The sequence below is a fragment of the Carassius auratus genome, chromosome 8 (genome assembly GCF_003368295.1).
Source record: "Carassius auratus strain Wakin chromosome 8, ASM336829v1, whole genome shotgun sequence".
Classification (NCBI taxonomy): domain Eukaryota; kingdom Metazoa; phylum Chordata; class Actinopteri; order Cypriniformes; family Cyprinidae; genus Carassius; species Carassius auratus.
In genome coordinates this window covers 30277898-30301154 of record NC_039250.1, presented here as the reverse complement: position 1 = coordinate 30301154, position 23257 = coordinate 30277898, and the positions used below count along the sequence as shown (strand labels likewise).

Below are 23257 nucleotides of genomic sequence, written 5' to 3'. Positions count from 1 at the left end.
ATATACCTGCACATACAATTGTAAATTTGTATATTATTATTTCTTATTTACTTGTTTTATTTTTGCTCTGTCACTGTCATTCTGTTGCACTGCGGAAGCTTAAGTCATGAAAACACATTCCTTGTATGTGTAAACATATCTGGCAATAAATCTCATTCTGATTTTGAACATGCTGAACTAGGTTTTACTCCACTCTGTCTTTGATTTAGAAACGTTTCCACCGCCCGTAAGCCATCCTCTTGAGGGATGTTAGTATATAGGCTCTGAACATCAAGTGTAGCAATAAGAACAGCATCCACAGAAAAATCCACAGAATCATATGCATAAGATGGCAACATAGGCACAAACGGTTTAATGAAGTAATCCACAAAAGAGGAACTATCCTCAGTAAGACTACCAAAACCACTTACAATAGGACGACCCTTCAAAGGTACAGTACTGAGCCAAAGTCTTAGGCCACTAGTATTTTCACCAACAAAAAATGGTTTTAAGTCAGTTATTTCTAACTTTTGCGTGTGTGAATAGTAAATATCAGTTTAAATTTTTTAATAAATAACATTATTTTTGCCATTAATTGTAACAACCCAGTAAGATTTTTGTTTGCACAAGGATTCTCCACACAGAGATCTGACCTCATCATCATCAGTCTGTCTGGAATAACATGAAGAAACAGAACAAACTGAGACAGAGTCAATCCAGAAGAAATTTGGCAATGTTTTCAAGATTCTTCAAGAATCCTACCTGCACAGCTATGTGAAAAACATTGTGAAAAAAAAAAGTTGTGATATTTGCCAAGTTTGGTAACCCATACTCTGAATTGGTGCTCTGCATTTAACCCTTCCAAGTGCACACACAGCAGTGAGAAGTGAACACACACCCGGAGCAGTGGGCAGTTATAGATCCAGCACCCAGGGAGTAACCGGGGGTTCAGTGCCTTGCTCAAGGGCACTTCAGTCATGAGTATTGAGGGAGGAAGAGAGCAATGTTCATTCACTCCCTCCACCACCACCTCCTGCCAGCACCGAGACTCAAACCGGCAACCTTCTGGTAACTAGTCCGGCTCTTTAACCATTAGGCCACAGCTGCCCCTGTGCAAGTGCACCTAAAGCTTTTTTTAATGCATTGCGTGGTCACACCAAATGCTGATTTAATTTAGTTAAGTTAACAGAAGTTAATTAATAAACACAGCAGTTTTAAACAAGTGCCTACACTTTGCACAGTACTGTAGCTTTGCAGGTTTCTTGAAGTGTTTTGTGTGTGAGAGAGAGCGAGAAAGAGACGGTCACATTACAGTGGAGTCAGCTGTCTTAACCGTCTGTGGCTTGTGTACTGCAAACACATACGAGCTTCATCACTGCTCGTGAATATGGCCGTTACGTTTCTGATGAGTGCTTGTGATGTTCGGCCAATCACAATGCAGAAGGTGGTGCATAGAGGACCTACAATAATGTAGAATAATGTTTTTTGAACATTAAAGCATGTCAACATATTCTGTTACACCAAATCCACGAAATAATGAAAGCATTAAAAAAGCATCATGTGACCCCTTTAATCACCAGCGTCATAAGATCAAACAAACATTTTTTGGTATCTCGCACCAGCGAGTAGAGTCCTCCAAACCAAAAGCATGAGCTTTCCGTAGACCTAAGCCCCTTGTGTTGATTTTCTCACTCAAAGTCACAGCATGATAGTATTGTTTAACTTCTCGCTGAAGCAAATGCTGTAGCTATACTTTGGTTGTTGTCTTTTTGGGTGCAGCACTGCCCTTTTTCTAATTCCATTATGGCAGGTTCGCCACAGTGAAGTAGATTATGCAGGAATTTTGTTGAAAGAATCTGTTTTTGATGATTTGGATTTGGGATTTGTTACAACAACCACACAAAAACTACAGCATTTAATTAAACTAAAAGTTAAACAATACTAACATGCTGTGACATTGAGTGACTATCTATTTAAGAAAATCAACACAAGGTGTTTACGTCTACAAAAAGCTCCTGCTTTTGGTTTGGAGGACTCTTCTCGCTGGTGCGAGATACCAAAAAAATGTTGTTTGATCTTATGGTGTTGGTGATTAAGGAGCCAACAAAACCACTTGGGTCAGTACATCAGCAATCGAAAACACTGGAATTACAAGTATAAAATAAGTTAAATGAACTGAAAAAAGATCTTGAACAACAAAGGGTAGAACTCTCCACTGAGATTAAAGCAACTAAGTGGAGGAAGTTTGAAAGGAAGCTCCCCTGTAGACGTCGACAGCCTGGGGTGAAAAGGCTGTGGGTGATTCAGACTATAATGCTGCTGGTCGATGGCATAAAAGCTCAGTTTTTTAAAACCGAACTCGAGCAGAACTGCCAAGTACAGACTGGAAGACGAGAAAAGATGTACAAGGGGTAAACGAAAGAGGTTCTTTGCTTCCTCTATGAATGACTAGAAGTAATCAGAGAAAAACGGTTATGAATTCCTCAGAAAAGTGACTTTCTAATTCTTGCATTGCTTTTGACACTTTGATTGACTTTCAAAAGTTTTTTAGATCTCCGAGTCTGAAGGAATTCTTTGGTACATCTGAAATATCAATTCTATCTGATGATGCTCCTTTTACTGTACAGAGCCTATCACTTCTGATTCGTCTAGTATTCCTCTTCCTTTTAAAAGGAGGTTGACCTTTATCCCACCTTGTAACAGGAATGCATCTTTGGACTGCTTAAAAACAAGAGACATTATAAAGCAGATAATAATTTATCAAAAGCAGAGAGGGATTCTTTATTTGATCTTTAAACAGATACTGATGTGGTTGTGCGCCATGCTGATAAGGGAGGGTCCATAGTGCTTCAATGAGCTACAGATTATGACAATTGGATGATTTTGTCTTTTATGAAACTGTTCATTTCAAATAACATAAATAGCATAATTTTAAAAAAAATGGGCAATTTACATTACCAAAGGTTCACAAGGGTTTGGATATCTCTCTGAAGGGTCGTCCTATTGTAAGTGTCTAATAATTACTTTAGATTTCAAAATTATTACTATATAAAAGTTAAGGAAACAGCAATGGGCAGTTAACTGGGACCAAATTATGCCTGTTTGTATATGGGTATATTTGAATGAGTTCATTTCAAATGAATCAAATTATTATTTTTTTATTTAAGATGTTTTATAAATGGTACATTGATGACATCTTTGATAACAAACCCACTGACTTATCTCAACTCTAGAACTGAACTCTTGAAGTTTACCATGGAGTGTGATACAGAGAATGTTGTTTGTACAGTTTTCTTGATGTAAAGATACACATTTTTTGAGAGTAAACTCCAAACTGAATTGTATCGTAAACCAACGGATCGTAATACAATTTTAAGAGGTGATAGTTTCCATCCAGAACCTCTTGTAAGAAGCCTGCCTATAATCCAGTTTAAGAGTGTGTGCAGAGTGTGTAGCACTGAAGAGTCTTCTCTTGATGGTCCGCTGATTTGATTCCAAGATTTTTACATCGTGGTTATTATAGGGAATGGATAGAAGAAGCTAAGAGTAAATTTGATGAAACATCTCAAACAGTTTCTATGTGCTACGAGCAATAAAACATAATCAGGCAATGGTCCTATTTGTTCAGTTAGGTATTCAGCATGAGGTGCAGAATTTCGTATGGTTCTTTACAGGCATTAGCATATTATTTCTACTGATTCTAAATTGTCTCATGTTTTCAAGGATTGCCACCGTTTGTTTGTTGAGAGAAAACTTTTCCAAAGGGAATGTTTTTGGATTCATATTCTAAATACATTGTCACCTTTGCGGTTGAATGAAGAATTTGATATTAAGCCTTTTCTATCGGTTTTCTTCCTCTTTAGATATTTCCCCTTTGAATGCCTGTTTGTGTTCCCTCATTTTCTGGAGCTGGAGTCTGAGGTCTTTGTTCAAAGAACGTCAGGAGCCATTCCTAGCAGAGTTTCTGTCCGGCCACTAGAAAGCATTTTGATCATTTTGATTCTAGTTTATATGCCAATCAGATTGTTTTCACTTGTGTGGTGTTTTCTCTATTTATGTGTTAGCCCAGTCAATATGCTGGTGTTCAGTCTTGAGGCTTCCCTGTGTGTTAGCCAGCCTCTGTGAAAATGTAGTACTCTGTTGAATATTTAAGTCATTTTTGTAACATTTGACTGCATAACAGAATAAAGGCATTCAAGATATGTTGAGTTCATACTTCATCTGTACTCCTCTTCCCAGTAGTTCAGCGGTTGAGCTTCCCTGTCTGGAAGATCAGGGTTTGATTCCCACCTACAGAACTTGTCAAAAAAAAACTTGTACCATACCTCTTTTCTATCGTTTGCTTGCTTGTCAAAAACATCAAAGACATTTCACAAATTTTAGACTAGTAAATCATTCTAGACACACGTTTTGCATAGATTAGAATACCATTATTAACCAAGGTTTAACTTTTTTTTTTTTTGATACCTGTTATTCTTGTGGTATACACTACTAAAATAACTCTCTGTGGTTTGTTGCTCTACATGTATTTCAGGTGGTCTCGTACTGTCAAGGACCTGCAATGAGGACCACACTTTATACTGTCTAGATCTGATAGAACTCTATCTCTATATTTTCTATACACAATTTTTTCTGTTATGAAATAGCAGGCCTCTTACCGTAACAGAAGTCACAGCTGGAAGGACAGTGTTTCTGCATCAGGATCCTCTTGCTGTCACAATAACCCTTCTTTGCCCAAGCAGGACAGATAAATAATCGATCCAAACATCCTGCGGTGGAATGGACAGGAAAACAGGAAATAAGAAGTTGTCAGGTGTCAGTTGTAGAAATGCAACAGCACTGCAGAAGTAATCCAGTTTGTATAGTTATTTTTGATGTTTTTTGTGCTTTTGAGTAAAATACCATAGAGTCGATGTAATCCCCAAACCTCATCTTGAGTGATGAGTTTGCGGCCTGTCAGTGTGGCGTTGAGGTGCATTAAAGCCTTGCGATTCTGGGAATGCATCAAACCCAGTACATGACCGATCTCATGAGCCGCCACGTGAACTAGATCGGTCAGCCACACTCCTGAATACAATGACAATCACAGACACAAACACACACAGGTCAAATCGGCTCCCTCTTTTCTTAACCCTTGATATCAATACAGAAAACCTTTTTTGTTTTGCATAGGCAGCACCAACACAGATGTTAATGCTCTAGTGTGATTGTACTTGTTAAAGCTTTAATTAAAAATAAAATTTTGCTTCTTCATGCATCTTAAAGGGGTGGTTGTTTGTGATTTAACTTTTTTAATATTAGTGTGTAATGTTGCTGTTAAATCATAAAAAAATATCCGTTAACCATCAGTTACTTCCCGTGTTTGTGACGTCATAAACCCTGATAAACCTCACAGCAAAGGGGACGAGGCCATGTTGCTGCTTTAGACAAGAGGAAGAGAAAACTAGTGGTGCATGTAATAATCGGTTTATATATGAGTTGCGATTGTCTTCTAATGATTCGAATGGATTTACAAGTTTTAAAATCAATGTCCTAAATCAGTGGCTCTTAATCCTGTTCCTCGTGTCCCCCTGTTCTGCATCTCTCTCTCTCATTCAGATCATCAGCTCAGCTCAAACAAGAATTTTTATGCTCTTATTTTCACATAGCTATGAGAAGCGTTAAGCATGGATACTCACATGGTTGCTGTCTTGTATTAGAGCTTTAATCAGGATTTAAACATACATTAAAAGCTAGCATTTACTAAGCATTTACAAATAACAGTTATCTAAAAGTATAAGACAACAACAAACTAAAACACAATCAAGCACCCCTTGAAAGGCTCTTGTTACAGTCTGAACTAATGATAACTAGGGGTTTTGATATGCTCTATCTTGTCTATTTTATGGTGTCTGTATATTTATTTTGGCGTAATAAACATTTCTTAGAAGTGTGACACCTGGGAAGCTTTCTGAACAATTTCTACAGCATAGTAAAGAAGTAAACAATCAGATTCCGGGTTTCCGGTAGGGGGGACGTGCCTTTATTCCAGCTGAAGCGCATGTTTCCCAGAATCCAGTACTCATCATCATCAAAGTGTATCTCTCCGGTCTGAGGGAAGAAGGCGTGCGCCAGTTCTCCAGTGATGCCGTCGAAACAGTGGTGCAGGTAGGACTGCAGACAGTCGGTGTGGTTTCCAGAGTAGAAGCCTGATGAGAGTCAACCAACCAATATGATTCAACCGTACATCCTCTCCTATACGCATTATACTAAAGTCTCCATGTCTATAATGCGACTCAGAATCAATTTCATTTAACTGAATTTAACTTATTCTAACACAACTTCCAGGAAGTAAAATAACGTTCACCACAAGACATCTCCTGAAGGTGGCAGTGATCAATGAGAATCATGTGATCTGAGGAACCGAAAAGCTAGAGGTGCATGTCCCAAAACCATGACGTAACTTGCTGCATTACTAACCACAGTATGATACATTGTTAAGAAACTAACTAGCAATTCAGGACCATTTCCTGAAAATGCCGGAACTCTGTCACATATTCGTCATTTGACCCACTTTGGTCGTTGATGATGTCAAGTGATAGTTGTTCGTTTAAGCTGTGAATATTTCAATTGAAAATATTTCACACACCTTTTCATAATTAAAAAAATCTATAATTCATTTTCACGTTCCAGAATTCACTTCCAAAATATTAAATTTGTTTAAAAATACGATGTTAAAAATACGATGGTTTAAAGATACGATAATATTCGACAGGCAAATTTCGCTCCATTTTATTTCACTTTCCAAATTCGCTTCCACAAATTCAGTGGTTAAAATTCAGCAGATAATTCACCCTTTCACATCCGGGAGCTGCAGGAATAGCAGTAGAGCACAAGGGCATGATCTCCATCTGCTGTCAGTCGCTCACCAGCAGGTGGTGCAAGCGGCTTCTGATGAAGACCAAAGCAACGGGTGGATTAAGTAATACAGTTACAAAAACTGATCTGCATAAATGGAGCAGGCGCTAAGCAGAAGTTTTGATTATCGGGGCATGTGGAAAAGCTGATTGTGTGAATGTTTATTTCAACATCTTTGCCTTTACCATAGACTGTATAAAGGCTGTTACCCGTAGCCTAGTAAGCAGCATTCTCTACCATAAAGGAGATTATAATGAGATTTTACCCAACGCTGAAGTACAGAACTAACATTACATTTAAGGAAGACATATATTGCTTTTGGTTGTTTAGTTTCCGTAACTTTGTGTCATGGCTTGTGTGTCGCTGTGCTGTAATACTGGGATCCCTCCACGTCACACTCCAGGATTCCCCAAGGACGGGTAAGGGGCCTTTCACATATCGCGCTTAAAAACGCATGGAAAACGCTAGGCACACCGCTTTCTCCTTCTTTCCAAAGCGCCCGGGCAGAAGTGCTCCTGAGGCACCTGCCTTTGCTAAGCATCCATGACCTGCTCTCTCCATGAAGACGTGAAAATTTCAGCAAAGGATAAATGGATTTGCAACACTAAAAATCGCTTGCAGTAGAAAAAAACGAGCGCGTCCGCACCCGCAGCTAGTTAAAAACATCTCAACTTTTCAGAATGCCGCAAGTGCACCGCGAGTCATGTAGCTTCCTCACCTTTTCCGTAACAAGATGAAGGAACAGCTGATCATAGCTGTATATGGATTGCCATTTTTAAATTAATTTAGTAGCAGAGCAACTACAAGCAGTTTTTAGTGCTGCAAATCCATGTATCCATTGCTGAAATTTCTGCGTCTTCATGGAGAGAGCAGGGACCCAAGGGACCATCTGACAATTCCACTGACTGGGTTAAAAGGTCCAATGTGATTTAATAACAATTTTAAATAACGTACTGTCAAATTCTAAATCTTGTATTTCTCATAGTGATTATCTACAGGTGAGATTTTGCCAATACCTCCCTTCATATATTTACAGTATACAATTATTTAAAAAAAAAGGGTTTTTCATGTTCCAACAGTTGTTGTACATTGCTAGATACTGACTTACTAATTTTTTCTTAAACAATATTTGTGTAGTGTCCATACAAAGAGAAATAAGTTATTGGCCATATATATTTAGTCAGTTTGAGTAAATAATTAATTTAGTGTAAACTGATTAATTTGAATTTAATATTGTACTACGTTTCATTTTGAGGTAAATTTGCAGATGGTCCCTTAAGCAGCTTAGGCGAATAGACAGCAAATATCAAACATAAAACTACTGCGCTTGGTTTTCTTTTTACAAATAAAAAAAAGGATTTGGTGAAACTTTTTGGTTTGTGGGGCTCATTTCTGGGCTCATCTGCTGAAATGTACATAATATACAGTAATATATTGTATTAATTAGATGCCGAATTTAATATCTTGAGGCAATAAAAGACGTTAATTTTTTAACGTTAAAGTTTAAAACTGAGTTTTTCTTAAGTGACTTGCGTTAATATCCTCATCTGTCTGTATATAATTTGCTTCATCAGTAAGATGTGAGTTTAAGTCGCTTCGGATAAAAGCCTCTGCTAAGTGAATAAATGTAAATGTAATCGCTGTTAGTGCGCTGAGCCACGTTAATCAGTTTTCTTTTCTTTAACAGATTTCTGAAGGAAACCGCATGAAACCTTGAGCGTTCGTTCATATTTTACATCTGCTTAACTATCTATATAGTTTGCATAATCATCAATAAAGTGTAATCTGAGATCTGAGGTCTTATATCATAGTATTAATTGATTGAGAAGCGTTACTCGTCCTTGGGGAATCCTGGAGTGTGACGTGAGGGGATCCCCAGTATTACAGCACAGTGACGCACAAGCCATGACACAAAGTTACGGAAACTAAACAAGCGAAAGCAATATATGTGTTCCTTAGATGTAATGTTAGTTCTGTACTTCAGCGTTGAGTAAATCCTTTATGATAGAATGCTGCTTACTAGGCTACGGGTAACAGCCTTTATACAGTCTATGGTAAAGGCAAAGATGTTGAAATAAACATTCACATTCACACAATCAGCTTTTCCACATGCCCCGATAATCAAAACTTCTGCTTAGCGCCTGCTCCATTTATGCAGATCAGTTTTTGTAACTGTATTACTAATCCACCCGTTGCTTTGGTCTTCATCAGAAGCCGCTTGCACCACCTGCTGGTGAGCGACTGACAGCAGATGGAGATCATGCCCTTGTGCTCTACTGCTATTCCTGCAGCTCCCGGATGTGAAAGGGTGAATTATCTGCTGAATTTTAACCACTGAATTTGTGGAAGCGAATTTGGAAAGTGAAATAAAATGGAGCGAAATTTGCCTGTCGAATATTATCGTATCTTTAAACCATCGTATTTTTAACATCGTATTTTTAAACCAATTTAATATTTTGGAAGTGAATTCTGGAACGTGAAAATGAATTATAGATTTTTTTAATTATGAAAAGGTGTGTGAAATATTTTCAATTGAAATATTCACAGCTTAAACGAACAACTATGTTAAATTTCAGGACCTAAAAATGCAAGCCCTGGAAATACAGGGCATTAAAATACAAGTACTTGTAATGCAATGTATATTTTTTTCAGTTAGTGCTATTCAGCATGCTTTTTTGTTTCAAAGACATTTGTCATTATTTTACTTCCATACTGTAGCGGTGGGGCTCAGGTGTAGCTCATCTCCAATCACTACACCTGGCCTCACTCCTCGTTCCCACGCCTCTCGGCCCCGCCCCACTCGCCACACATACATAACAGTGCTTTTATTATCTTACAAATCTAAAAGAAGTAGAATGAAATTGTATAGGTGTAGAATGAAAGATATAGAAATCAACCATACAACCATAAAAATTTGCGATGGTGTCTGCGAATGTTCACTAAAACTGAAGATTTCGGAAACACATCCCAAATCCCGAATCCTTGAGCTATGTCATTAATGATGGAAGTTGTAAGCATAGTTGGCAAATTATACTTTTTCTCAGAAACACAAAACCACTAACTTACCTCATTCTACTGTGCTACTGTGTATAGACCACCAGGGCCGTATACAGAATTCCTAAAAGAATTTGCAGATTTCCTCTCAGACCTTCTAGTTACAGTTGATAAGGCGCTAATCATGGGAGATTTTAATATTCACGTTGATAATGCAAATGATACATTAGGACTTGCGTTTACTGACCTAATAAACTCCTTTGGAGTCAAGCAAAATGTCACCGGGCCCACTCATCGTTTTAATCATACACTAGATTTAATTATATCGCATGGAATCGATCTTACTGCTACAGATATTGTACCTCAAAGTGATGATATTACAGACCATTTCCTTGTATCGTGCATGCTGCGTATAACTGATATTAACTATATGTCGCAGCGTTACCGTCTGGGCAGAACTATTGTTCCAGTCCAAAGAAAGATTCGCAAATAACCTGCCTGATCTATCTCAACGGCTAATTATACCCAAAAATACACACGAATTAGACGAAATTACTGACAACATGGGCACTATTTTCTCTAATACATTAGAAGCTGTTGCCCCAATCAAATTGAAAAAAGTTAGAGAAAAACGTACTGTACCATGGTATAACAGTAATACTCACTCTCTCAAGAAATTAACTCGTAGTCTTGAACGCAAATGGAGAAAAACTAACTTAGAAGTTTTTAGAATTGCATGGAAAAACAGTATGTCCAGCTATAGACATGCTCTAAAAACTGTTAGGGCAGAGCATATACACAAACTCATAGAAAATAACCAAAACAATCCTAGGTTTTTATTTAGCACAGTGGCTAAGTTAACAAATTACCAGACGCCACCTGATTAATATATTCCACCAACGTTAAATAGTAATGACTTTATGAATTTCTTCACTGATAAAATAGATAACATTAGAAATACAATAGCGAATGTAGATTCTACAGCATCTAACACTTCAGTTTCATCCATCGCACCCAAAGATAAACTGCAGCGCTTTACAACCATAGGACAGGAAGAGCTAAATAAACTTATCACTGTATCTAAACCAACAACATGTTTATTAGATCCTGTACCCTCTAAATTACTGAAAGAGCTGTTACCTGTAGCAGAAGAACCGCTTCTCAATATCATAAACTCGTCGTTATCTTTAGGTCACGTCCCAAAACCATTCAAGCTGGCGGTTATCAGCCTCTTATTAAGAAACCAAAACTAGATCCTAGTGTACTGGCAAATTATAGGCCTATTTCAAATCTTCCATTTATGTCTAAAATTTTAGAGAAAGTTGTGTCTGCTCAATTGAGCACCTTCCTGCATAAAAATGATATGTATGAAGAATTTCAGTCAGGTTTTAGGCCCCACCATAGCACAGAAACTGCACTTGTTAAAATTACAAATGACCTGCTCCTTGCGTCAGATCAAGGCTGCATCTCATTTCTAGTCTTACTTGATCTTAGTGCTGCGTTCGACACCATAGATCATGACATACTCATAGATCGATTACAAAACTATACAGGTATTCAAGGGCAGGCTCTAAGATGGTTTAGATCCTACCTGTCCGATCGCTACCATTTTGTTTACTTAAATGGGGAGTCATCTCATTTATCATCAGTAAAATATGGAGTGCCACAAGGATCCGTCCTAGGTCCCCTTCTATTTTCAATATATATGTTGCCCCTTGGTAATATTATTAGAAAATACGGAATTAGCTTCCACTGTTATGCTGATGATACTCAGCTATATATCTCAACGAGACCAGATGAAACTTCCCAATTATCTAAGCTAACAGAGTGTGTTAAAAATGTAAAAGATTGGATGACACACAATTTTCTCCAATTAAATTCGGATAAGACAGAGATACATACTAATTATTGGACCAAAAAACACTACACAGAATCTTGTAGATTACAATCTGCAACTAGACGGATGTACTGTTACTTCCTCTACAGTCAGAAATCTGGGTGTTATATTAGACAGCAATTTGTCTTTTGAAAATCATATTTCCAATGTTACAAAAACTGCATTCTTCCATCTTAGAAACATTGCCAAGCTACGAAACATGTTATCTGTTTCTGATGCAGAAAAGCTAGTTCATGCATTTATGACCTCTAGACTGGACTATTGTAATGCACTTCTAGGTGGTTGTCCTGCTTCTTCAATAAACAAGCTACAGGTCGTCCAAAACACAGCAGCTAGAGTCCTTACCAGGTCAAGAAAATATGATCATATTACCCCAATTTTACAGTCTCTGCACTGGCTACCTATTAAGTTCCGTATCAGTTACAAATTATCATTACTTACCTATAAGGCCCTAAATGGTTTAGCTCCAGCGTACCTAACTAGCCTTCTACCACGTTACAATCCATCACGCACCCTAAGGTCAAAAAACGCTGGACTTTTGGTCATTCCTAGGATAGCAAAGTCCACTAAAGGAGGTAGAGCTTTCTCACATTTGGCTCCCAAACTCTGGAATAGCCTTCCTGATAATGTTCGGGGTTCAGACACACTCTCTCTGTTTAAATCTAGATTAAAAACACATCTCTTTCGCCAAGCATTCGAATAATGTATCTTTTTAATTGTGAGTGTAGTTGCATCTGTTCAAAGGTGCATTTTTATTCATTAACTTGGGTTAAACTAATTTTACTTTGTTGGATCAGCAGCTATGCTAATGATGTCTGTATTTTGTTTCTATGTTTCGCCACGGGATTTACATCCCGTGGTAACTAGGATTTAAACAAGCTCCAGTCTGGATCCAGAACACCTGAGAAGAGATGATGCTGACCCTCAGAGGACCCCAGATGATGCTAACCCTGAATCAACAAACAGAACTAACAATTATTGCTAAATGTGTGACTGAATCATATAATAACTTAATTAATAATATTGATAGTTCATCGTCTAGCTGACTACGTCTTGTATTATTATTATTATTATTTTTATTTTTTCTAAAATCCTGTCAAATGTGCACAAACTACTAGCTACTACTAAATATTGTAGAAACATAATTTTCTGTAAAGTTGCTTTGTAATGATTTATTTTGTAAAAAGCGCTATACAAATAAACTTGAATTGAATTGAATTCTGTGTTACTTTTTCACTACAAATGCCTCTGTACTGCAACAAACAAACAGACAAACAAAAATGTTTTCGATGTACCGATTTTGATGTCGGCCTCTTGATCAGATGGGACCTCACGAAAACTGAAGGGCGAGACGTCGCTCCACATGGAGAAAGCCTTGGCCATGCCTCTCCTTGTGTCACTGGCGTTCAAAAGATTCCTTGGAAATGACAGCAGTCTGCAGGAACACACAAAGCACCCATTGAACATTGAGGATAAATGATTCTGCCATCATCTACTCATGTTGTTCCACACTTGTATCACTTACTTCCTGCCATGAAACACACAACAATTTCTAAAATAAGTTTTATACCAGATCAAACTTTGGATATGCAAGACCCCAATTAAATATTAATGGCATAAATATACTGTATGACCAGAGGGAAACACATTCTGTGCTCATTGTCCTTTGGATACACGCTCTAGAGCTTCTAAATTAAAATATGGACAAAGCAGAAGCCACAGGTTTCAAACGGAGGGCTGTGCTATCAGACTGATGCATAAAAACATAAAAGCATTCTTACTTGTAAGTCAGCTTGAATTTGTCCCACTTCAGTTTCTCTGGAGTGAGCGTGTAGCGTTTGTTTCTGGAAAGGTGAAGCACATGGGAGCGGGCGTCTTTATGAATCCCAATGATTAAAACACCAGACATGAGAGCTTCTTCCTTGGACAAAAAAATCTCAGATTAGATTAGATTGATCTGTGAGCAGGATTTTCCATGAAGCTCTGTGCCACGCTTGCTCCTACAAGAGCGATAAGTCCACTTGTGAGGTGCTTTAAAGTCTAATTTTCTCTAATAAATGTCTTGTTGAGCCAGGAACACATCTTGTGTTGATTAGTCAGGACTGAAATGAACGCTTGCAGAGAGGAAAGTTCAGTTGAGTTGTTAAGTCAGACTTGTTGGGCTGCTCTTCTCATCTTCCAGCCAGACTGCTCCACTGTCTGATGTAAGACAATTATTTCATGCTCTTTACAGAACAGCGCATGCAAAGCACTGCAGTACATTTACATTCAGTTACAGTAGCACATTAATTCAATAATGAACTCTTTTGTACAAGTGGTAAATATGACAAATTCTTAGTCTAAAACTCCAAACCGATCACGTACTCATTTCAGAATACAAGATAATCGTCATATATAATAAGAACATTTGGTTTAATCACCAAACCACAGCAGCATGACCTCAGTGAAGTCATTTTATCTATCTAAACAAAAACAGAAGAAGTTCAGATCAGATGTTGTCAGACTGTGGCTCTTGCTGATAGTGATGATAAGGTAGAAGTTGAATCACAGCGTCACTGCAGTAAATCAAAGAAGATTCTCGAAACTCCAGCCAGGAGGAGGCTTTTAAGAGATTTACACATGTTCTACAGTTAAAACACACACACACACACACACACACACACAACAGTATTATCTGATGTGTAAATAAACTTCCAGATTTGCTCGAACCACACATGACATTTTGTCTGGTAGTTTATTATCTGTGTGACTTTTCTTCTGAAAGAATTTGACCTCTGCAGTGGTACTGAGGTGAAAACTACATTTTTGGTTGGAGCGTGCAACCACAGCCCACACATGCGGTCAACTTGCTCAAGGACTTAACTACATGAGTGGTCATTCCAGAAAATCAACAACAAATAAACATTAATAGAACTTTAAAGAGACCATGACATTTTTTTCCATGACACTGTTGACGTGGATTCACAGGAAGCTTTGGTGGGACATATCAAATTTTAAAACCATGGGTGAAATGAAAGCACTTTCGTGAATAAATGTAATTCTTAGCAATAAATTCCTTTGCAAATGGCTGTTAAAAAATAAGGTACTAGTGCTACCTTAACTAAAGACTATGTGTCTACTGCTAGTTGGTGACAGATAGTAATTACACTGTAATTTAGAGGAAGGGGTCAGTTTAATCCTAGAGAGGATGTATTAGAAAAAAATTTTTAACTTGTCTTTTACTAGCCATCAAAAATCACCTCATTCAATATTGTTATCCCAGAAGGTATTTGGCCTGAATTTGAACTCAGACGTTGATGTTGAGAGCGCTCTCTGGGTTTTATAAAGCTGTCCACATTTTTTTACTCCACTGGTAATCTGACCTTAAACTAGTGTCTGAAACAGACACATTAAGCAGACATTCACAGACACATACACAAACACAGCAGAGAGCCAAGAAGTCTCTGGGTTAGAAATCGACAGTGTTTGCATAGAGCTTGGCTCCTTTCGGCTTCACACAGAGCGTACGCTCTTCCAAACTGGATGAATGCATGGACTAACATGGAAGGTTTTCTATATGTGCTGTAAAGTCCTGTGCTGACTTTTATCTCAGTCTTCTACAAGAAAGGTCAAGCGTCGATAGAGTCCATGAGTCTGAGTGTTTTAAAAGGTAAAAAGCTAGCAGACGCCACTTGCAAACACTGATAGGAGCAGTGCAGTTAAGATAGTTATAACTAGAGGAGACAGACTATTTCGGTCCGACAGGGCAGAGGGGACATTCCTGAATCCCCAAGGCCTGCCTTTATATCACATGCATTTACAAGCTGACGTGGTTTTTTAAGCTGCACTCTTGGCAAGCAAGACTTCCATTCTTTTCCAGTGGAAAATAATTGAAAATGGAAAAACGTATTTTAGGTCCAAGATACATTGACGGAGTGGAACTCACAAATGACAGTGTTTTGGGGCGATCAGCTTGCCGCCTAGTTTCATCATACAATATGTGTTCAGCTGCACTCGAACCCGTGATGTAAAGGAGTTTGATACTTCAGTAAGGTCTCTTTGTGCAACTACTCGCCAAATCAGATGCTCGCAGGACTGTCTAAAGATTTAATCAGAGATCCGCAGAACCCCATGAACCAAGAAGAAACACAATGGGACATGAGTGCATTTCAAGAAATATGTGAAGCTAATACATGGGTGACTTATCATGAGTATTACTGCTCTGTACTATTGTTATAATAATACAAGTCTTCATAAACTACGTCCTTCTCTTAGAGAGCAGATGGTCAACGGAGTCTTCAAGAGCAACAAGTGCAAATTCTTGGAATGCCATTTTAAAGGCATCACTAAATATATAAAAGTGTTTTTAGCAGGGCGTGACTTGGAACCACATTATTTGCCCGACTCTGAGGTTTGGTGTTGGTTGCCAATGTCAATGTCAACTGGAATTCATGCGGCGTTCTGCAGCTGGCACATGGAGCGTCCCAGCACTGTTTGCTGTGTGCATTCCAGTCCCTCGCAGTGGAGAGAAGAGAAGGTGGAGGTTTAGTCCCTCAGAGACAAGCCAAAAAGTGCCTTTCCACACAGCTCTGGTCTACGATTTAACCTTCAGGACAACTGGAATAAGAATCTGCTAATTTCCTCATTTAGTCCTTCAGATTCTCTGTTCGACTGTCGATTTGACCTTGAAGTAAGGCAAAGTTTGGCATTTAAAGTCTAGTACACTGGGAACGTAATGGTTTGTGGAGAATAATGCTATAGAGAACTGGTCTGTGGTGGCAAAGAGAACAGAGACTTGTTTTGGTCTGCAATAAAACTCACAGAAATGTTTGACTACTGTCCAACATTTTTCATATAACCAACTGTATACGGTCTCTAATGAACAGAGTCAGGGGTAACGCATTACAAGTTACACAGTCAGATTACTTTTTTAAATTAACAAGTAAAGTAACGGATTGCTTTTAGATTTACAGCAAAATATCAGTTACTTTTTCAAATAAGTAATGCTAATTACTTTAGAGCTGCCAAAAATATAACTTTTGGGTTTTTCGTTTTTAAAACGTAAAAAAGCAAGCCCAGGTCAGGTGACAAAAAGTAACGCAAAAGTCACATACTTGCCATAAAAAGTAACTATGTAACATAGTTAATTACCTTTTATGTAGTCATGCAATTCAGTAATGCAATGCATTTCTTTTAAAAGATCCTTTCCCCTTTACACTGCTAGTGATGTTTGGTAGCAGTAACCTGGCTCGTGTATGTACTTGGACATACACAAAACCTTGTGGACAGTATTCAGTTGTGGGATCAGAGGATGGATATGGATAACTTATAAAATACATGGAATCAAATCTTTGAATCATATTCAAGGACGTTTTGTTTTTGAAGTAGTAAGTAGCAAGTAAACCCGATGAGGATGAATGTGAAGAAAGTGGATTAAAGGTAATTTAGCATACACTGAATACAGGGCTAATGCTGCCAAGCAGCCTTTTCCTGGGTAATGACCTGGAAAGAGTCTCTGATCATTGTATTTTCTTAGAATTGCAGGTCATTTTCCCCACATGCAGGATATCAGGATATCGGCCTACACAACTAATCATAACCATGTCATGCTGTAAGATTCAGGAACAGAAAAAGGATAAATCTGAAGGTAGGAGCTTGATCCAAGAGTCTTGAGGTTTGGCTGCTTTCCTCTTCATATGTTTGGTACTCTCTCAGACTCTTTTCTCTGTAGCACCACACTGCATGAAGATACAGGACAAGACACTGTGAACTATATTTAATCTCCAGCTCCTTCCAGGATACAACTGCTCACAAGAATCACGGTTCAAGGTGATTTTAATGAACCACGGGTGACAGTAGCTGACCTCAGCACAAACATTCAATCAAACACACAAGAGTTGCTGTAACTGATTGTTAAAATGAGACACACTTCAGAGCCTTATCGATGGCCATGCTCCTTCCATGACAGAGACAAACTATCTTCCCAGCTACTTTTGTGATAACCAAATGATCAAACAATTTCCAAAAGGGATGTTCATATTGTTCCTACAAATCAAAAGATCTGCTCTTATCTCTTCTCTCACGGTGTCTGACAGCTTTCTCAGCTGTTGGCCATGAGCAGATTTAATGCGAAGTAATGAGCTGCCACTGCTGACTGTAAATTATGTAACACTGCTAGATCCAGAAAAGTGAAATAGAAAGGTCTGAGAAGTGGACTGGATACGTTTGTAGATTTACTGAGACGGTGTAGTAACATGCCAAAGCAAACAGCTTAATATCCCAAAACAAAACTGTTAACACTTCAATAAACCAGTCAGACTGAAAAACCTTGGACAACAAGTAATGCAAGGGTTAAAATCCTAGCGACTGTCGAGAGGTCAGTAACACACTGATGGGTAAACTGTAAGTCATACTATCCATGCCAATACACATATTTCAGCCTTGTCCCCAAAGACAAAGACTGATTATACAACTACTACAGATGGAGCATAGTATGGTACTGTACCCTCCATCTACACTCAGGATTGCAGATAATAACAAGAACTGCTAATACTGCATCCTGAAAGGAAACTGAGATCAGTAAATACCCAGTTACCTTTATCTACGTCTCAGCAATGGATGCTCTGCAGTGAATACAGCTGATAAAAACATCCACAGCTCTCCAGTCCATCAGTGAACATCTGGAGAAGACAAAAGCTGAAACACATCCAGCATCAAGAGTCCATGATCCATAATAACACATCCTCCAGTGAAGAAGTGCATCTCCTGTCGTCTCTCACATCAGAATCCAGACACAGATTAGTTCAGATCTGTTTAAACGCTGCTTGATCTGTGCAGATTTCTCTCCTGATTCAGACCAGAACACGTCTTCACTGGAGGGAGTGTTATTATGGACTCATATTTGAGTTAAAAACATCTTAATGCTGGACGTTTTTTAAAAAACATGCAACTTTTTTCTTAACAGACTCACATTCTGATGGCACCCATTCACTGCAGATAATCAAATGGTGAACAAGTGATGCTAAATTACTCAAAATCCATCTTGATGAAGAAACGAGCTCATTCTTATCCATTAAGTGCACTAAACGAAAGCAGAAGTCCTGCACGTCACCAGAGACATGTCATAGTCAGTTAAACATCCAGGAGTTTTCTGAAGTCAAAACATAAGTTACAAAGAAGTTTAGTGTAGTTTTTATTTCATCCCTATATTCACATGGTCCCGGCTCATGATTGGGGAGTGCCCTACTTCCAGCACTACATGTGCCTCCTGCCTGGTGATGAATGGAAAGCTCTCTCCGGGCATTACAGACCCCTCACAGGTGATATTAGGAGTGGATGCACTCAATCTAGGGACAGTTTATAGACAAAACTTTGGGGAAGCCTGTGAGTGCAGAATGAGTTGTCCTATTTCTTGGATGAGAATGGAGAACAACATGATTTTAAATACTGTGTAAATGTTTTTGTTTTCTAAAGGTTACACTAGTATGGATCAGTCAAAGCGAAGAAGCCTAAAAGCCACGAAAAACCAAAATGTAACATAGTTTGGAATTGCCAAAAGTGCATCCTCGAACGTTTCCGAATGTAAAAGTAGAAGAGAAACACGGACAAAGAAAAGACACACAAACACCGAGCAAAGAAACCGCAGCAGAAAACGTAGGAATGGAAAGCAGAAGAATGTCATAACTGCTGTCAGTCAGAGGTCGTTGTTGGCCAGACAAGCTTCGCTCGTGACTGTGTCGCGCCTCGCCACCAACACTGCGTTTTAAGCACGACGCGTCAAGTTAACGACCGCTGTCTACTCGTCGTTTCATAACGCGAGGGTTTCAGCTGATAGTATCGAATCAAGCGGGACACCTTTGAGCCGCTTAGATGCGTGTCTAGAGTTATGCAAGGAAAAAGCGCGCTTCTGAAATGATCGTTCTGATGAAAATCTAGCATACCTCAAGTCTCCAGACAGGCAAAGCCGTGACTTCATGCATCAAGAGCCCAAACCCTGCCGCCGCCAGCAGAAGCAGTCCTGCGAAGTATTCTTCTTTCCGCAGACTGCCATAAACTCCTCCACGCACCATCTTTGCGACGTCGCCGTCCAAATGATTTCCCGTAACAAAGACGTGTCAGACCTCACCATTTATTCCCCGCGGGTGACTGGGCTTGCCATTGGGTTCGTGCAGCTCTGAAAGCGGTCAGTGCGCCAGACTGCAGCTCAGCTGAAGCACACATTGTAATGCAATCAATGCAGGGTTTTTTTTCCTTTTTTTTTTCTTTTTTTAATACCACACTTGCTGTTTCATTGTCATTTTTGGAGGATTAATCACCTTTCAAAAGACATCTGCTTTTGATTCGGCCTCCTGAATGCATCAGGCTTGCATTTAAAAACAAAAGTAGCCCAAATAGCCCTTTTTGTACATAAGTTACTTGGAAATGTAGCCTATAGTTTGCAGATTACAAGTAACCCTATCTAAAATGTAATAAGTCTTGTAACTATTTCAATTACTTTATTAAACATTTAACTGATTGCATTTGATTACTTTTTATTTTAGTTTTCTAAATATGTGATGTTTCAACTGTTGATCAAACATGTAAAGTAACATGTGATTACATTCTAGCTATGACAGGAAACACTGGGATCTAACAATGCTTTGGAATAATAAAAATGCACAAACCCCAATAGAAAATAAAACAAAGTTAATTAATAAAAAAGTTATTGAATAAGCATGTGTCCTAAACTCCTATAACATTGGTATCTCATATTTTAGAGCAGTCACTGCAATTCATGAAAGACATCAATAAAATCTGTTATGGTTGTATGAAAAAAAAACATCATTAGAAGAATGGCATCTACGCTAATATTAGTCTGTTTCTCTCTTATTCCGAGGTCACCGTACCCACCAGATCCAGTCTGTGTCCAGATCAGAGGGTCACTGCAGTCACCCGGATCCAGTACGTATCTGTCACGGTTGGGTTAAGGGAAAAACACAAGGAAAGGGTAAGATCCAATAGCAGGTAAGGTTTATTGCACAAACAGGTTAAATACAAAATAAAACTGTCTTGAGAGACAAACCAAACAAAAAGGGAACCGGATGAAACGGGGAACTCGGAAGAACGAGAAGGTAGAGGAAGTCTGGGGGAACGAGAGCATGAGACACATAGGGTAAGGACTCCATCAAGACGACAGAGAAAGACAGCTCTATATAGGGAGACTAATGACAGAGTATTGTCAACACCTGTGCGATTCTAATTGGAGTGCAATTACTGTGAAGACACAACCAGACTAGCGGAATAAAGTGCCTATGGTGAAGTGCCTAAGGAGAAGTGAGCTCACTAGGGAACACCCAGGAAAACAAAGACTGGCAGCGTGACATTACCCCCTCCCCTACGGAGCAGCTACCAGATGCTCCACCTAAACCCAGGAAAACCCCAACAGAAAAAGAGGCAGGAGGGAGGTGGAACGGCGGCGGACCAGGGGGAGGGACGGAGGGACAGAAAACAGGGACATGAGCAACCAGGAGAAATGGAAAGGTGCAACACAAAACAAGGAGTCCAGGAGGGAGGTGGACAGGTGGAGGCTCAGGGGGAGGGACGGAGGGCCGGAAAAGGAACACATGGGGAACAAACACCAGAAATGTAAACATAAAACAGGGAGACCAGGAGGGAGGAGGACCGGAGGAGGTACAGGGGGAGGGAAGGAGGGCCAGACTAAACTAAAGGGAACAGACAGAAACAGAACTCAAAAAACACAAAACATAAGTCCATGAAGGACATGTTGAGGCGTCCATCAGGACGGAGCAGATGACCACCACAGCCGTGTGGTCAAGGCCAGAGCCCTCCAGGGCGGAGCGGAAGACCACCACGGCCTTGTGGTCAAAGTCAAAACCCTCCAGGGCGGAGCGGATGACCACCACGTCCTCATGGTCACCGTCGGAGTCCCCCAGGGCGAAGTGGTCTCGGGCACTGCATCGGGAACGGCCTCCGGCACCGCATCGGGAAAGGTTTCGGGCCCCGCCTCGGTCTCCGGAACCGCAACGGACACCGCCTCGGCTTCGGGCCCCGCCTCGGCCTCCGGAAAAGCATCGGACACCGCCTCGGCCTTGGGCACCGCCTCGGCCTCCGGAACGGCATCGGGCACCGCCTCGGGCACCGCCTCGGCATCGGCCTCTGGAACGGCCTCGGGCACCGCCTCGGCCTCGGGAACAGCATCGGCCTCGGGAACAGCATCGGGCTCCGCCTCGGCATCGGGCACCGCATCGGCCTCTGGAACAGCATCGGGCACCGCGTCGGCCTCTGGAACGGCATCGGGCACCGCCTCGGCATCGGCCTCTGGAACAGCCTCGGGCACCGCCTCGGCATCGGGCACCGCATCGGCCTCTGGAACAGCATCGGGCACCGCGTCGGCCTCTGGAACAGCATCGGGCACCGCCTCGGCATCGGGCACCGCCTCGGCATCGGGCACCGCCTCGGCATCGGGCACCGCCTCGGCATCGGCCTCTGGAACAGCCTCGGGCACCGCCTCGGGAACAGCATCGGCCTCGGGAACAGCATCGGCCTCGACCTCTGGAACAGCATCGGGCTCCGCCTCGGCATCGGGCACCGCATCGGCCTCTGGAACAGCATCGGGCACCGCCTCGGCATCGGGCACCGCATCGGCCTCTGGAACAGCATCGGGCACCGCCTCGGCATCGGGCACCGCCTCGGCATCGGGCACCGCCTCGGCATCGGGCACCGCCTCGGGAACTGCATCGGCATCGGGAACAGCCTCGGGCACCGCCTCGGGAACTGCATCGGGAACAGCATCGGCCTTTGGAACGGCATCGGGCACCGCCTCGGCATCGGGCACCGCCTCGGGAACTGCATCGGCATCGGGAACAGCATCGGGCTCCGCCTCGGCATCGGGTACCGCCTCGGGAACTGCATCGGCATCGGGAACAGCCTCGGGAACTGCATCGGGAACAGCATCGGCCTCTGGAACAGCATCGGGCACCGCCTCGGGAACAGCATCGGCCTCGGGAACAGCATCGGCCTCGGCATCGGGCACCGCCTCGGCATCGGGCACCGCCTCGGCATCGGGCACCGCCTCGGCATCGGGCACCGCCTCGGGAACTGCATCGGCATCAGCATCGGGCTCCGCCTCGGCATCGGGCACCGCCTCGGCATCGGGCACCGCCTCGGCATCGGGCACCGCCTCGGGAACTGCATCAGGAACAGCATCGGGCTCCGCCTCGGCATCGGGCACCGCCTCGGCATCGGGCACCGCCTCGGCATCGGGCACCGCCTCGGGAACTGCATCGGCATCGGGAACAGCATCGGGCTCCGCCTCGGCATCGGGCACCGCCTCGGCATCGGGCACCGCCTCGGCATCGGGCACCGCCTCGGGAACTGCATCGGCATCGGGAACAGCCTCGGGCACAGCATCGGCCTCGGGAACAGCATCGGGCTCCGCCTCGGCATCGGGCACCGCATCGGCCTCTGGAACAGCCTCGGGCACCGCCTCGGCATCGGGCACCTCCTCGGGAA

General features: G+C 41.3%; 1 protein-coding gene across 3 annotated transcripts in view; it reads right to left on the bottom strand.

Annotated features, from left to right (window-relative positions):
* mmp23ba (matrix metallopeptidase 23ba) overlaps positions 1 to 20028 on the bottom strand; it is a 31915-nt gene extending 11887 nt beyond the window's left edge. Inside the window, exons 1-6 of one of the 3 annotated variants that reach the window (XM_026270714.1) lie at positions 19687 to 20028; positions 13549 to 13688; positions 13063 to 13202; positions 6000 to 6167; positions 4882 to 5046; positions 4638 to 4748 (exon numbers count right to left, since the gene is read on the bottom strand). In XM_026270714.1, the coding sequence (XP_026126499.1) occupies positions 4638 to 4748; positions 4882 to 5046; positions 6000 to 6167; positions 13063 to 13202; positions 13549 to 13688; positions 19687 to 19815 (853 nt within the window). In that variant the 5' untranslated portion in view covers positions 19816 to 20028. The remainder of the gene's footprint in view (positions 1 to 4637; positions 4749 to 4881; positions 5047 to 5999; positions 6168 to 13062; positions 13203 to 13548; positions 13689 to 19686) is intronic. The other 2 variants (XM_026270712.1, XM_026270713.1) reach the window with 2 other exon arrangements.
* Between the last annotated feature and the right edge of the window lie 3229 nt (positions 20029 to 23257).